Source organism: Condylura cristata, unplaced genomic scaffold (genome assembly GCF_000260355.1).
Source record: "Condylura cristata isolate star-nosed mole 26May11 unplaced genomic scaffold, ConCri1.0 scaffold00026, whole genome shotgun sequence".
Classification (NCBI taxonomy): Eukaryota; Metazoa; Chordata; class Mammalia; order Eulipotyphla; family Talpidae; genus Condylura; species Condylura cristata.
In genome coordinates, this window is record NW_004567127.1 from 31,014,801 (window position 1) to 31,032,319 (window position 17,519).

The window sequence follows — 17,519 nt, forward strand, 5'->3', positions numbered from 1 at the left end:
AGGTTCAAGTTCATTCCATCTCATGTGTTTGAGGGAGAGTCATTTTCTTTTTTGATTCCAACAAAACAATTCTGAGTGCTTTTATGTGGGTATTTTTATCTTAGAAGTGACACAGTAATGCAGGATAATTTCTAAGCCTCATTCATGCTAAGTAAAGATATGAGTGATCCTAATTTGAAAAAAAAAAAGGTTGTTTAGATTTGTTTACAAAAGTGTGTAGAGCAAAATCATTTAAGTGGAAACTCAGAGCAAGAACTGAGTGCTATATGTGAGGTGGAGTCCCAGATGCTCTGTGTATAGTGCCTCTGGCCTAAGTGTCATGTAAACCTGTGTTCTTTCTAGGAGTGGGAATACAAGATTTTAAAAAGTTTGAGTCTATTTTTGCATCCACCTTTCAAGCAACAGAGAGTTAGCAAAATATGTAAATTTAATAAAAGACCTAATTACAATTCAGAAAACAACTTTGTATGGAGTTGATATTCAGTTAATACTCTTATTTGGTTGAGTGAGGGAACAGCAGGGAAAACCAAGTGCACAGCAAAAAGTGAGTTTTGTGGGCTGATGACAAAGCTTTTAAGGGGAAGAATTTGGATAGGATTTCCAGAATGATTGGCAGGTGGGTCAACATCTCTTGACAATCAAAAGATGAATTAAAACTAGTCTAGCAAAGTGAATGGATCAAGAACTCTTATTCCAGTGAAAGGAATTAAAGGAAATATAAGCAACATTATTGGAAAATGGGCAAAAAAGAATAAAAATTGCTCTTAAACAGATGTAAATGTGCTCCAACTCATCACAAGAATTTAAAATGCAAGGAAGTTAGACTGAGGCTCCATTTTAAAACCGATCAGCCTCACAGAGATGAAAACATATGATAATGGTGTTGTTGAGAAAGCAAAAGCGTTTTACATGTGATACTGAGACTGTTCATTGGTGCAACTTCTGTGGAGAATAACTTGGTCATGTTCTACAAACAAAATAACATGCAAATATCCTCTGACACAGCGATTCCACTTGTAGAAATGTTTCCTCTATACCATGGTTTCTCAATCTTGGTGCTTAACATTTGGGGTTGGATATTTCCATTTGGGGGGGGGGTTGGATATTTCTTTTGGGTGGTTTGTCCTATGCATTATAGACTATTTAGTAGCATCCCAGCTCTATCCATGAGTGCAATTGCGCCCCCTGTTCCTCAGTAAGGGCAACAAAAAATGTCTAAAGACATTGCCAATCTCCTCTGTTGGGCAAAATGGCCCTTGTCAAGAACCACTGTTACCTATTCATGTATGTCAAAGGTGATACACCAGGGTTATTCTTTATTCTTTCCTCATTGCTTATAATGACAAAAAAACAAAACAAAACAAATGGAAACAGGCTAAATGTCCATTATTAAGATACATTTATATTCATGCAATGAAATACCGTACAACTATAGAAAAAGGACACTAAAATCAGAATCACTCCATCTTCCAGATGTATTTGATTTGTTATTGTTGTTTTATGGAGCTTGCATTTTATTTTATTTTTAAAATTTAGCTATTTATTTTATTGAGGTAACATTGGTTAACAACACTGCATATGTTTTAGAGGTACAGGTTCACACGTCTTCAGATGTATGTTAACCACACGACACTCACCACCTAAGCACCAATAACCCTTCACCATAGTTCTTTGGGTTGTTTCTCCCTCTCCTCCCCACCCCTCCCTCACCTTCTGTTAGCCTCAGATATGCAGTCAGATTTCTAGGATTTGTTTTGGTTTAGTTTTGTCCCTTTCCTTTATTTCTTTATATCCATATATGAATGATATCATCTGCTACTTGTTTTTCTCATTCTGATGTATTTTGCTTAATTCCATCCATGTTGTCAGGAATAGCAAAATTTCATATTATTTTATAGCTTTATATATGCCCTGCTTAATTTACTCATATGTCTTTGGGCACTTAGGTTTGAACATGGAGTACATATGTCTCTTTGAATCAATGTTTTTGCATCTTTGGGTAGACACCTAGGAATGGAATTGCTGGTTTACATGGTAGATCTATTTTCAATATCTTAGGAAACTTCCATACAATTTTCCATAGGAATTGGACCAGCCTATATTCCCACTGACAGTAAACAAACGTTCCTTTTTCTCCACATCCTCACCAACATCTGCTTATCACATTCTTTTCGATATGGGCAGTTCTCACAGTGTGAAGATGTTATCTCATTGTGGTTTGACTTGCATTTCCCTTTGATAAGTGAATGGATTATCTGATCAAGAATTTAAAAATTAATCTATATTTTTCAGAAGATCATGAAATAAAAGTGATAATAAAAGAAGTGAAGTCCATGAAATAAAAGTGATAATAAAAGAAGTGAAGTCCAACAGGCACAGAGGCAAGAGAACAAGAGTTCATCCCAGCAACAATTAACTCTGTTTCATGACCCAATTACATCTATTTGCAACCCAGCTGAAGGTCAGAAAAATTGGCAATAACCTAATGTAATTAAGATTTAAAATGGGCTTTTAAAGAATTATGACAGCTTTATCCAGAGTTCAGAGAAAATTTGCGGTCTAGTGGTTTGTGGCAGCATGCTCTACCTGAATACATGGCTTAGCTGAGAAGATCCCCTTTAGCCATTTCGCTTACCTCTCCACATGCATTGGCCTGGGTGAATGGATCTCAGTATTACTATATTATAGAATATAAGGTAGCCCACAAGAGGTTAGTATAGTCATTCTCTGCACTATTAAAAAGCAAGTACTCATGAATAATTGATTCATATTGCTCCCCCATGAAATCAATTTGTAATTCACCCATGCTAATTTGCACCATAACTAGTTCCATCAAATAACATTATATATTTATGTCCTTTCTCTCTATGTGGAATTATGCATATTATGTTATAGATATATATTCCATATATGTAAGTATACATGGAGTACTATATATGGTGGTTATATATAACATATATAATCACATAATTTCCATTTTATTGAGCTTGTTCTTTGTAAATTATTCCATCCAATTTTTTTTTATGGTGGAGATGAGGCCACAAGGTGAAATGACTTTCTAAATTAACTTTTATCTTTTCATTTCTAGTATTCATTTCAAGAGTGAAATTATATAATCGGAAGTCACCTTGGTGATCATTGCAGGTCAAACACTGGACCAAGGAAGAAGGACTCTGGCACTTTCCATGTTCTCCCTAAGCCAGAGTACTTCTACTTCTATTGTTTCATATATGTGGCTGGATATACATGACATATATAATGCTGTACTAAAATAGAGCTCCATGCTTCAGAAAGTTTTAAAACTGCTAATCCCTTTTTATTCTGGACAAGGAAACCAAAGCTCAGATATCATTAGAATGAGGAACTGATCAAGGTCACCCAAGTGCCTTGATTAGTAGCAGATCTACGTTCTATTATGTTGCCTGTGCTTGCTTTCTCACCTTATCCCACTTTTTTAGAATTACAAAATTATAGTCCATCTGAGACTTTCAGTCCCTTTGGCCCTATCTAAAGTTAGGTCTGTCCTCTACAGAGTGGTTAAAAGTGGCTTACGTGATACCTCCCTGCATCTCATTTGCTTCATGACAGGACACTTGACAATCAAAACCAAAGAGCTCATTTTCATGAGCCTATCATACTCCCTGTGATGATCAATTAGGGAGGTTGATATTTTATAGAATGGGAGGTTTTATGGCACTCCATAATTCCTGTTACGTAGGTGGTTGGAAGGTGTATGTGAGTGTGAAATGATACATACATGTCTCATTTGAAGTCATCTTATCCATGTATAAAATATATTTTTCTCTCTCTCATCATAACATTCAAATGGTGTGCTTCAAATTCTCCAAACTGGATTCATTTGTTTTTATTAGTTCTTCTCTGATGGCTCACATGGTCCCCCTGTGCTCTAAATGACACTGTAGCAATGAATGACAGGCCATCAAGTATTTTTATTCTATGGCAGACAGCCCCGTGTGGCACTGTGTCCCAAGGAGCTGGCTTTCAAAAAGGAGACAGTTTAGGTTAGTGCCTTCACTACTGTACCTGGAACCAAACTGAATGTGAAATAACAGAATATAAAAGTCATCAATTTATTCAGCTATATAAAACAGATAAGCTCTCTGAAATGAACCAACCTGATCATTAGAAAATCATGTAGATGAGGAAACGATTCCAAATAGATAAAGGGAAATGTGTCTACAAAAGAATAAATGGAAAAGATAGAATGTAAAATTATCTTGTACAGTGATTAGAACTGTGAAACTAATGTCTGCATGAGAGGAAAGAGCATCCTCAGAGACAGTAAATTAATGTCTTTAGACAAAGGAGTTATAGAGAACATTTTGGGTGTGATTATCCCATTAAAATTTCGAACAGCAGGGATATGTGAAGGCTGGCAGCTTTGCCTCATGAGATTAACCAGTGGGATTTAGCCTGATTCCAGTTGTTTTTTTTGTCTTTGCTACTTGAGCTCAGGGTTGGGCCTGAGGCAGATTATACACCAAGAACTTTCCACCAAAACATGGAATAACAGGATACTGAACAGAGTACCCCCAGGGAGAGGGATGCTATAATTATGAAAGTTGTAATACAAAATAACTGAAGAGCAACTCGGAGTTGCTCACCATACCCTACACAGTAAACCAGAAGAGGGAATTCAATCCCGACCGCAGCATAGCCTGTCCCGGCTTCCTGGCGCCTCTCCTGCCCCTTACAGATCCCACTCTCCCCACAGAGGGCAGGTCAATGGTTTCTAAATTTAAGTGGATGCAGCCTCTCCCAATTCAACCCTCTGGTAACTTCTGAATGCAGTTGCATTAAAATCCAAACTCCTAGCCCTGATCCATCCCCTACCTGTGTTCTCCCTCCTGAACTCCTTTGTTCAAGTCCTGTTCTACTGAGAGTCTCTACACTTTCAATTCCCTCTGTCTGTTATGCTCTTCGCCATTTGTTCCCTTGCCTGCTCCTCCGGTATCATTCAAGCTCAGCTGGATAGAAATTCACTCCTTAATGACCCTCGCATTCAGCTCAGCCCCTGCCATTGCCAAGTCTTCCTGCAGACCTACCTCAGTTTGTATGCCGGCTTTGTATCCTGTCCTGATCTGGCTTCTCCACTGGCTTACAATCTTCCAAGAGCAGACACACCATCTCTGCTATTTACCATGGTAGACCCAGCATTGAGCACAGGTACCTAGCACACAGTAGATGCTCAAGGATTGTTTGTTGAGCAAACAACAAAAACTAAATAAGGCCAGACAGGGCCTCCCTGGTGACCCAGGGGTTAAAGTCTCAGTGCTATTCAACCTGTCATCAGCTACTGGCCAGGGAGCTGACCCACATGGTGCAGCAGATCTCTCCTGTCTCAGCCCCTGTCCCCTTTGGCAGTGTATTTCAGGAGATCCCCACTCTGTCTCTGGTGAATCCTCTCACCGCCTCCATCCTGAACCTATGGCCTATACCCCAGTTTTCGTGTGCCTAAATAAGTAAAAAAGAACTCTTAACAATAAATAAAAATAAAATAAATATGCCCAGACTAAAACATTTCCTGATATAGTGTCAGGTAAATAAACAAATAAGTAAGTACAGTACATGTAGTTTGGAGGGAAAATCATATATTAGAGCTTTTTCTATAACAAATGAGTATAATTTCTGTGACTTTTTAGATAGTACCAAATGAAACTATAATAAGAAGGCTGCTGATTCATAAGTGTAGCTTGGTAGGAGTCAGATGGCTCCCAAAACCTTGGGTTATGTTCTAGGTCTTTTACTTTGGATTAGTTAAACTTTGCCAGGAACTGAGTAGGCAGGACTTAAAGGAGCCTTCTATATGTGTGGGAAACCATGGCAGAGCTTCTGTTTGCCCCATGGATCATTTTCAGTGAGACCCTTCCCAGGGCCACTCCCACTCCGGGTCATAAATGTGAAACCAAACTCACTTCTGGAAGAAAAGTGGATCTTGGGAGCCCTGCCCTATCTTCCCCAGAAGGGCTCACAGTTGGTTAAGGAAATGGGAGCTGAAGATTTACTGTTTGGCCCAGGAAAACTTGATAGTTTTCAGTCATTTTCTGTGAGGTACATTTCTGAGTTTGCTATAGAGATGCCCTACTTCACAAGAAATTCAGAATTTAAACATCTGAGCTCTTGGACTTTCCAGTTCAACTTCCTTAGGGACATCTAGAGATTTTCTCTGTGGCCTGTTTTTTTGTTTGTTTATTTTACTGCAGAAATGGATCAAGAGATGTCCCAGTTCTTGAGCAGAGAGAACCAAACCTGATCTCAATGGTGGGAGAATTTGTCTCTGAGAACTGAAGTTCTCTACTCTATGACCCCATAGCCCATATACTTCATGCTATGTAGGCAAAAAATCAGTCCACAAAGCAGCTCCATGAAGGCAGACATCTGACTCTTTGGGTTTTGAGTGGCCTAAATTGCCGTAGAGCTTACATTTCTGTGAACTGTAGACAAAAGCCACAATTTAAGCTCTCAGAGGCTCTTCTAAGTTCAATTTGATTTATCATTCACTGGGTGTTTTCAGATCACCTACTCTGTGTCCAGCTGTAAAGGGCTTTAAAATCCGGGTAATATCTCTGATATATTACTTTAAAAGCATCACTCCAGTGCTGTGTAGAAACTGGATCTTGGGTTCCCCAGTTGGGCTCACACTGACTGGCCAGAGGCAGTGAGTATGGAGTCCTGTGGGTAGCCAGAGCAGCTAGCAGGTAACTGGCTCATGAAGGAATAAAATGGAGCAAGACTGTGAACGATGACGGTCCCAATAATGCTCAGGTGGTTTTAAGAACATCTTCCACTGTGGTTAAGCTATAAAAGGGAGGAAAGGAAGAGAGACTGCCTGTTGCTTGGTTCTCTTAACAAGAATTGGTGTGTGTGTCAGGGAGGGTCTGGCTTACCCACTATTCTTGTATGGGCCTCTCTCACCCAACACTTAAAATGTCAACTTTCATCCTCCTCATCTTCATTCAGTACTAGCCATGAATTACTCTCTGTTGTTTACTGACTTTAAAACCCAGGAATGTTTGAAGTTGACATCACTTGCCTTGTTCTTTATGTTTAGGCCTTGAGCCTGGTTCAGCTAAGAGTTCCCCTGTGCAATTCTAAACTCTCCTCTCTGCTTCTACCTCATGTCCTTTGTCCCTCCCATCACCCCTCTTTCTTTCCCCTCCCCCATAAATAATGAATGGCAGATAATATTAGTAGGCGCTGCTGATAGTAATGATAGTAATGCCAGAAAACTGGCCCTCAGAAAGCAGCTGGTCTCCTGGAGGGTGTGACATTCACAGGCATGTGAAGAAGTGGGCATGTGCTCTGAAGAGAGGCTGCTTGTTATGGGAGAGGAAACCAAGAGGGCATGACCTAGCCCAGGGAATCTAGGAAGGTTTCCCCATGCCAACTCGCATTCAAGATGGAGACCTCAATGTTAAAGAAGAAAATCCAGTGTGGCATCCAGTAATATGGGAAGAAAAGGAACACACTAATTAGACAGAGGGACTGTGACAATTCTGGCATATACTCTAGGACCGAGGGACTGCTACGTCCTGGGCACAACAGTCCTTGTTGGGGCCTTCAGGACATGATCACTGTCACCACATGGAAACCTGATGCTGGTTGCTATGTGGGGACCAGGCTACTGTGGGTGCCAGGAGGTCCTCAGGAGTAGTAATGGTCAACTGCCAGCTTCCCAGAGGCAGGTGAGTGTATGAAAGTAGAAAGAGGCACATAATCCAGAGAAACAGTAGGAGGCAGAGCTTGAAAATCTCCTATCTCTTTTTGGACACATAGTGTGGCTCCAGGAAGTAAATGAAGACAGACTTGACCCAGGGTATGTATGTGCAAAGGACAGTGCTCCCTACCTACTTCACTCCAAGAAGACCACTGTGACCTGCGAAATTGATGCCTAGGACTGACCTCCACAGTAAGGATTTTAGAGCAACATGGCACTGCATGGGTTCCCCTGTTACCCACCAGAAGTAATGACCAAGAGTAAGATACACCATTCATCAGGGGGAACATTCTGGCTTTAGATACGTGGGGGAGTTATTTAAACACTCTCACTACCATTATTTAAAATCTCAGGCCATCCCTGGTGGTGCAGCAGATTAAAGCGCAATACTGCAAAGCTAGCTGCAGCTACTTCAGCTTGAGATTGATTCCCTGCCAGGGAGATGACCCACATGGCACAGCAGGCATCTACTGTCCTGCCCTCTGCTCCCCTCAGCAGTGTATTTCATCGGTCTGCCTTTTCTGCTCCCTGCTCTGTCTCTGACGAATCCTCTCACCGCCCCTGCACTTCTGATTTGTACCCCAGTTCTGTATGCAGAAATAAATGCATTTTTAAAAAATAAAGAAATTCTCTTTGCCTCAGTTTCCTGCTCTATAACTTGGGGTAATAATTGTTCTAATATACAGGATGACTGTAGGGATTAGTTGGAATAATCCCCAGTTAGCACAGTGGCTGACACAGAGTAAGTGTTCAGCCAAAAGGAGTTCTGATGGTTATTAAAAACAATGGTGACTCGTTTTATGAGAAGGCAACAAGATTGAGGAGGAACAATGAAACATGGAAATAGTTTTAGAGGGGTCACACAACATAAGCGACCTACAAAGCCACACAACTTTAAAGTGTGAGAATGGTTTCTGACCGAGGTCTCTGACATGGACACTGAGTGTTTGACTGCTACACTTAATGCTTCCAAAAGCAAGAAAGGGGACCATCGCCCCAATTGTCATCTTTAACTTAGGTAGGGAGGATACAGATGGCAAGAAATTGTTCTGTCTATATCCGATTACAGGGTAAAGGGATCATATTACAGGGTCCATGGAGTAGTGACCCCTATTTAGACATCAACCAGAAAAAGGACCTTGATGGGTTTATCCTGTCCTACGAAAACTATGATGAATCCCAGACCACAGTAAGAACAGCAAATTTGACTCCTTAGGGGCAGAGTGTAGAACCTAGATGAAATTTTCCTGCTCTCCAGAGGGCTTGTCTAAAGATCAACTTGCTATCAAGCTTATAAAAATAATGTCATGAAATACTTAACATTGCTGAGGCAGGTAGTATTAAGGTCCTTACTTTACAAATAGCAGAGATGTGGAGAGGTTCACAATCTTGTCTGAGTTCCCACTTCTAGAAATGGACAGAGGCAGCATTTCTATCCAGCCTTAGTGTCTTTACTGGTCTCATCAACCTATGGTGCTCACTTCCATGTATAACAGCCCTTCCATCCCATTCTTATAATGCTTGTGATCTCTCATTTTTCTCTGTCACCCCTGAATAGGTTCTGATATCAGTGCCATCAAGCTTGTTGCTTGGCCAGCAGCTACCTCTCTCTCTAGAGATTATTGTATATTTGCTGCAGTGCTGTGCTGGAGTTGGCCCCAATATTTGAGTTTTCAGGAATTTTGTGAGCCAGTAGACATCACTTGGTATTTTGAAACTGACCAGTGTATTTACATCAGAGAAATCAGCCAACTCTAGGATCAGGGGATCCTAGGATCTAGATGACTAGAGAGTCATCTCCATTATCCTGCTACCCCAACATTATTCAACATAAACTAGTAACACCCTTGAGCCCTCATCTCTCTTTGTCATTTGTTAAAGAGTGTCAGGCATGAGGGACCATGTTGCCAAGACAATGTGGAAAACCTGGGGGAGAGTGTAAAGTCATGACAGTGAACCACACTGGCTAACTGTTTCCTTTGGGTCCACTATTCCAGCTGGACCAAGGGTTTCCCACCCCACAGAAGAGGCTGGTGCATCTTAGTAGAAGAAATGGTCATTATACACCAGAAGCAAGTCCTTGTTCAAAGAACAGGCTTCATGAGCATTAACAGGTATGAACAGCTAAAGTCAGAAAAGTCTACCTCATTTGCAGAACTACAGAATCTGTTCCTGAATCTGTAGAAGGATTGTTTTTCATCTGATGCCACAAAGCCACAGAATATAATTTTACCAATGAGAAAAGAAAAAGAAACTGAGATCACCCATGAGAGGGGCAATGGTGGGCTCATCCCTCTCCTGATAGCTGTATGTATCTTTCACTGCAAACTTGCATTTAGTCATAGAGTAGAAAGAATCCAGGATCCTGGCTTGATAGGATCCTTTATTTGTCCCCTTTATTTGGAATCAACTATGATGTATACATGCTGAGACATGATAGCTAAATTTTACCAACGGCTTATTTGGTGATAGGACTTAAGCTGGGAATTTGATAGATTATGTTGCATGCTGGAATTGACAATATCTGACCTTTATTGAACCATTAAATAGTAATTACAAATAGTTTAGTCTAAATACATTCTCTCTATTGATTTTTACCATCTTCCCATGAAGAGAGGAGTATTATCACACTCATTTTGCAGAGAGGAAGACTGCAGTTATAAGTTAAAAATGAAAAGTTTCTTCTGACAGCATAATACTGTTCTTACTTGTGACTGAAACACAATGCATTTTTGTGTGCATAATGATGAACCAAAACAGTGAATATATACGAGGCAGAAATAATAATAACTGATATTTCTTACCTTGTTTGGCGACCTTGGATAAATTTCTAACCAATAAATTTCTATAATATCTAAAGAAATACTTTTTACAGATTTTTTTTGTGGATATAAACCACAGACATTAGAAAACAAGAAGAGTGATGTTTTTCCACCAAGCATCCCACATGGAGATGTTAGAAATGACAGCTCAGGGCATCCCAGAATAAATGAAATCTCACAGAACATTTTATAATGCTCAGATGAGGAAGCAAATTGATTTGACAACCTTGTCTATGCTGTGTGCCTATTATCAGTCAAGAAAATTCTGAATCAAAGCCATTTCATTGTGTGCTGAAATGCACATTTTAGGGTATTAAATTCATAGCCCAACAAACAGTTCACAAATAGCAAGACTGCATCAGAATGACCAGCACAGACTAAATGAGACCATAGATGCTATGTTGACTAAGGGAAATGAATGGGGAAAACTGAAAAATGGACTTAAAAACACCAATGACTGTTCTTTTCAACATGAAATAAGAACTGCTCATATTAAGAAATAGATTGACCAGTACCTTTGTGGTTTTTCAGATCAATCCTCCAAGTTGAAAATTTGACTGTTGTGCTCTTAATTTTGTCAAAAAATACTGAAGGAGGGTCATTCCATAGGCTTTCTGACGATGGGTTTACTGTTATCAGTGAGAGCAGAAGATAAGCCTGTCTTCTCACCTCTGAAGAGGAAGCAGTATTATCTCCCCTGCAACTTGAGAAGGCCAGTCATCCAGACGTTTCCTGCCTAGCCTGGCCACTAGAGCTCACCTCACCTCACCCACCTCACCTCACCGATGGCTCACGTCCACACCTATGAAGTCAGACCTCAACCAGCCTTCCCCCCACCACCACCCCATATCACTTCCCTTTCAGTAAAATGCGCTAACCCCCCTGCTCTACTTCTCCATTGATAGGCAAATAACACCAGGCTACAGTTAAACAATCATGCAGGCCTTGAAAAGTTGCTGAGACAGGACTCCAGCAAGGCTCCATCACAGACACAGTCTTTTGAAAGAAGAAAGGAGTCTTGTAGGTGGTACTTACAGAACTTTCATTTCAGAAAGAAGCTGTCACAGAAGGTAAAGACCAAGGCCCAAGCCACTCACCCACAGAGAAGGAAGCTGGGCCTCCTGACCCTCACCCTTTTTGTACCTGATTCCACTGTGAGGGCGAAACAGGCTGCTTCCCTTATTTTGGATGTAAGGAATATATTAAAGAAGACTGACTTAGCTAAGCAGTTGTAATCTTCTGAGCTGTGCTGCATAACAGTTTGTGTGTGTGTGTATGTGGGGGGGTATTCCCAGTTTCCCAGGAAGCTTTCAAGGAGTGAAGAGGTCCTCCACTGTGCCTTGCTAATTCCAGACCATGAAATTTCCAGAGAGTATTATTCCAAGATATCAGAGAGGGGTGACAATTGGGACAGATAAAGGTGAATTAATAAAAAAGTTGATACTAGACCTTTTAATTTAATTTCTCTCACATACATTAAGGATACTATACTTTTGGAGGTCATCATGATAGAGCACAGATAGAGGTCAAGTATAATGCTGTCCTCCTGAAACTTATATGTTATGAACTAATGTTACATCTTTAAAATATATTTTTAAAAATAAATGAAGGAAACTGGGCTAGTTCATGCCATGGGTCCCAATGAATATTTTTTTCAGTCTATGCCCCATAAAATGTAGTAGTTTTCAAATAAAATTCACATTTTAATCCACCATAACATATACCATGAAAATGTTATAATTATAAAATTAAACTTAAATTTGTAGGGGAAAAGAACAAATCCGCATTCAACTTGCTCTTATATAGTTATTAGGACTGAAGTCACCTCATGCTATCACTCCATCACCTGACTTTGCTCCACATTCTCTTCTGTTTACTCTTCTGAGACTTTTTAGGTTGTTTAACAAGCTTGTCCATGTCCCATTTTATTTCCTGTGTGTGCTCATATTCATCCCATCTAAATAGAAAATAACTTTTTAAAAAAAAGACAAAACCAAACGCTCACATACCCCATGGCGGTCCTCAAAGTATGCCAGGCTGGTTTTGGTTAAGACAAAGAAGCGGACTTTAAAGTTGGAGGGAGACGTTCTTCTTTTTTGTTGGGATTTCTTGATGAGCTGTTCTTCCAGCAGGATGGAGTTGTTCATGTTCCAGTTCTCGACACAAGAGGCTCCTTGGACATCGAGCCTCAGAACCAGCAGAGAAAACAGCTTTGGGGCCAGGAATGCAAAGGGAAGGTGGTTGGTCTCACAGACTTGTTCACAGGGACCTTGCCTCCAGCGTTATCTTTCTATCAAGCTCAGTCAACATCGTGGAGCTTCTCTTCTGATGTCAGAGGTCATAACCACATCCTTTCGAATTTCACAAAACGAAGAGGCATATGTAAAAAATACACAGACCCTTTGCTGTATAGTTTGGAAATGATCTCTGAAAGAACCTGAGACTCAAAGTGATGTGAGGAATTGGAGTTTAATCTTTACAGTTCCTGAATTAGCCTAAAGAGCACTGCAAAGGTGGAGCAGAGCAGATAGGGACCGGGTTCTGCTCTCAGTGGTCCAATCTGTGTTCCCTGTTGCTGCTGTAACAAATGATAACAAGCTTAGCAACTCACAAAAGCATCTCACAATTTTATGTGCAAATGTCCAAAATGGCCTCATTGGCTCAGAATAGGTCTCACTGGGGTGAAATGGGTCTTATTGGGATAAATTGCACAAGTCAGCAGGGTTGTTGTCCTTACTGAAGACTCTTACTAGCGAATCTGCTTTTTTTTTTCTTTTCCTGCTTCTGTCCCCTGGTATCTTCAGCGCCAACACCCACTTGTCAAGTCCTCCTGTCTCTCGTACATCACCCTTAACTTTTGCTTCCCTCTTTCCAGGACATTAGACCTGACCAGATGACCCAAAATTCCCCTGTTTTTTGTTTTTTAAAGATTTATTTATTTACGCTGAGGGGAGCAGCAGGCGAGTCAGGTGAGGTCTGCCATGCCATGTGTGTCACCTCCTGGGTAGGTGGGGATCGAACTCATGCTGAGGTGGCTTTAGCTTCTTTGTGCTGTGCTTTAACCTGCTGCGCCACCAGGGAGCACCCCCCCAACCCCCACCAGTTTTTTTTTTTTAAGATTTATTTATATATGCATACAAAAATGGGGTACAGCCAGAGGTGCAGGGGCGACAAGAGGATTCACCAGAGACAGAGCGGGGAGCATAACAGGCAGATTGACAAGGCCCTCCCTGATTGTGCAACAGACAGCACTGTGAAGCTAGACTCAGTTGCAGCCGCTTCAGGGCAAGTTTGATTCCCTGCTCAGGAGGTGACCCATATGGCTCAGCAGACCCCTCCTGCCTTGCCCACTGCTCCCCTCTGTGTATTTTATCAATCTGCCTGTTCTGCACCCCACTCTGTCTCTGGTGAACCCTCTTGTCGCCCCTGCACCTCTGGCCTGTATCCTGAATAAATAAATAAATATTTAAAATAAAGAAAAATATTAAATGGAAGCTCATAGAATTTTCTCTATGCTACAGATAAATGATAGCTTTTCTATCCTAAAATTTAGTGGAGGAGCAGAGAATTAATAAATTCTTCAGAATGGTATAATAAACATTACAATTGTGGGCTCTGAAGACAGGCAAACTTGTGTTGGAACCCTGGCCTTGTCGCTTACTGTGCTGTATCTCTTTGAGTAAGTCACCTTCCTTTTCTAGTTCATAGTTTCCTGGTGATTGTCGCTTTGAGGACTCTGTAAGAGGTAGGTGTGTGTCATGTAGGATAGTGCATAGCTGAGGTATGAGAATCTGACCTCCAGCATGAAACAAATAACAAAAGAAACAAATAGCAGAGAGGCTTATGCTGGGCAGGAATAAATAATGAGAAGAAACAATCATTAATTCTGTATATGAAAGCACAATTATCTACAATTTACCTTTATTGAAAATTACTAGCATACAATTTAGTCTCTTTTCATACATTGGATTCTTTAGCATGAGTGAAACCCTCAGGATATCGGGGTTGGATACTTTAGATGATTTCCCATCCCACATGTTGAAGTTTTAAGAGGAGCCCGTGGAAACATACTTTTCCAAAGATACTGTATCCTAAATATGGGTTTGAGGCAGGAATTTCCTCTCTCCTTCATTCTGAGTAACTGACTCCCTAATGGTGAGCCAGTGAGTCTCTTCCAGCCAATAGGACACAGTGATGAGCACAGCCTCCAGGAAATGTCCATGTTGGCAGCCATCTTCTTCCTCCTTTCTACTGGTTAGGATGCGGATAGATGGTTGGGGCTAGAGCAGCCAAGTTATATCATGAGGTGGAAATTGTAAGTTGAAAGGAATGATGAGGGCCCTCCCTGGTGGCGCAACGGTTAGGATGTTAGGACGCAGCACTGCAAACTGGCCACAGCACTTCAGTGCCAGTTCCATCCCCAGCCCCAGAGGTGACCCACATATTGCCACAGACCTCTCTTGTCCCACCTGCTGCTCCCCTCAGCAGTGTATTTCAGTTGATCTGCCTGTTCTGCTCCCTGCTCTGTGTGTGGTGAATCCTCTCACTGCCCCTGCACCTCTGGCCTGTACCCCAGTTCAGTATGTCTAAATAAATAAATAAATCTTAAAAAGAAAGAAAGAAAGAAAAGAAAGGCATGATGAGAGAGAGACTAAAATTACTTATGATTGTACTCCACAATGGGGAGGGGATTAGCAAATGAAAAGTACCTGTTACAACAACTACTGTTGATTATTTGCTTCTCAGTCACTGCAAAGTCCTGCAAAGAACAGTAGTTGGTGAGATAGGAAGATCCAGAGTCCTCATAACCCTGGATCTACCCTACCTGCCTAGGATCACTTTTTTTTTTTTAATATAAAGAAAATAAAATCTTGTTTTCTAAATTACTGCCATTTGGAAGTTCTGTCACCAGCAGCAAATCTGCCCTAACTAATAAATACTATATTTCAAATTAGACTGTAAAGCACTTTGAGAAGGGTTGTTTTACATCTTGTTAGTTCAGATTGAAAGATACACAGACTATGCAGAGTGATTGAGGAGCAAAATATCAACAGCAGCTGTTGTAACAGGAACTTTTCATTTGCTAATCCCCTCCCTATTGTGGAGGAGATTAGCAAATGAAAAGTGGAGTATAAGCATAAATAATTTTAGTCTCTCTCTCTCTCTCTCTCTCTCTCTCTCTCTCTCTCTCTCTTCATACATTTCAAACCCAGTCACTCAGGTCTTTGACCTCACCTTAATGTTACCTTAACAGGTCTAATTTTTCCTATTACTTTCAGGAGAACATTCACAAAATTAAATAGCCCTTTTGCTTCATTTTATTTATTTGTTTGTTATAATAGTTTATTTTTACATCATTTGGTGCCTTTTTCCATCTCAATTGTAATTCCTGTGAACTTCCCATCACCAATTCACCTGTGTGTCATCACCGTAGTCCAGTGCACTGCCCACCCCCCTATTTTTGATCCCATTCCCCGCTCCACCCCCATAAAATGTCTCTGGTATATAGTTGTTCGTTATTATTCCTCCCTCCCCCCAGTCCTTTATGCTCCTGCCATGAGCGAGACCATCCAGTATTTTTCTTTTTCTTTCTGGCTTATTTCACTACTTTTGCTTCAGTTTTAAAAAGTTCAATTCACAGGAGCCAAACTTAAGAAGCTACCATTTGGCAAAGATGGAACAATGTGAGCATCAGTAAAACAAAGACTATAATTAATGGAAGAATAGCTTCAAATTTTAAGTCATGAGTTCATGGGTACATGAAAAAATAAAAAACCACCCTAATCCTTTCTCTTTTTTGGAGGATGCTGAAGAGCCAGTTTGTTATTCTGAGAGCTGGAAGGGAAAGGAAAATAAAACATATTTTCTTTTACTCCTGAAGATCTATTTTCAGTTCAGTAATCAAATATTTCATGAAGGAAAATCTTTCTTTAGAGAGAACGCCCACTACTAAATGAAAGACAGACAGAATCTCACCACTTTGCAAACCTAACAAAGTGGACCCAGACAGTGATCACTGGCAGCTGCTAAAATCATGATGTGAAAAGACAATAAAAATATATCATTTGTGTGTTAGGATGGCAACATTGTAGAACAGGGATCAATCTTAACATCACAAAAGGAAAGGGAACCAGAACATTTACATCTCAGGAGGAGAGGCAGTGAAAGTACACACCAAAGTCTTGCAAGGAAAACAACACTAACCTCTAGATCTAAATTCAGGTTTGCACAAAATACAGACGAAGGAACATGACAAATGACATCATAGAGATTCACCTGGGTCAATCCAGAATATGCAAGGCACTAAAGACAAATCGACCAATGTTTTTAAACAGATACCCTGCAGCTTAAAAAGAAACTTTAAGAGCCATCGAGAGCATGTTATGATTTTTGTTTGTACTTAGATTCAAACAAATCAGTTGCAAACCTTTTGAGATGATTGGAGAATCTGCTCCTTGATTGCATATGATTATATGAGAGTTATTATTGACTTTTAAAAATATGATAATGGCACTATTATGTTAACATATGTTAAAGGGGTAGGTGGTGGGAAAGAAAAAGCCAGCTTGACATTTTGTTGGAAATCAGGATTGGTTACTAAACTGTGAGCAGCTCATTGCAATTCTATAAATATAATCTCATTTATTGATAATTCTAGTCCAGTGACATAAAAATGTCATGGTAAGGAGCGCTATAGCCAAAAACTATTCACTGTTTGTCAATGTAAATAATGTTATGATTTAAATGCACTACATTTAATTGGGATTGTAAACATACATTCTGAACTTAAATAAAATGGGGACGCTCCAGCAAAAAATAATTACATGAAAAGGCAAAGAAAAAAAGAAAAATCATTCTTTTTTTTCTTATTCATTTTTTTATTACAAAGTTTATTTTTACATCATTTTGCACATTTTTTTTTCCATCTCGATTGTAATCCCCGCGGGTTTCCCATCACC

General features: G+C 40.2%; 1 protein-coding gene across 2 annotated transcripts in view; it reads right to left on the reverse strand.

The window, feature by feature from the left end:
• The window catches only part of ITK (IL2-inducible T-cell kinase), a 65,934-nt gene extending 53,227 nt beyond the window's left edge, over positions 1-12,707 (reverse strand). For both annotated transcript variants that reach the window (XM_004689835.1, XM_012730056.1), the window contains exon 1: positions 12,570-12,707. In XM_004689835.1, coding sequence (XP_004689892.1) covers positions 12,570-12,707 — 138 coding nt within the window. The remainder of the gene's footprint in view (positions 1-12,569) is intronic.
• Positions 12,708-17,519: the final 4,812 nt, after the last annotated feature.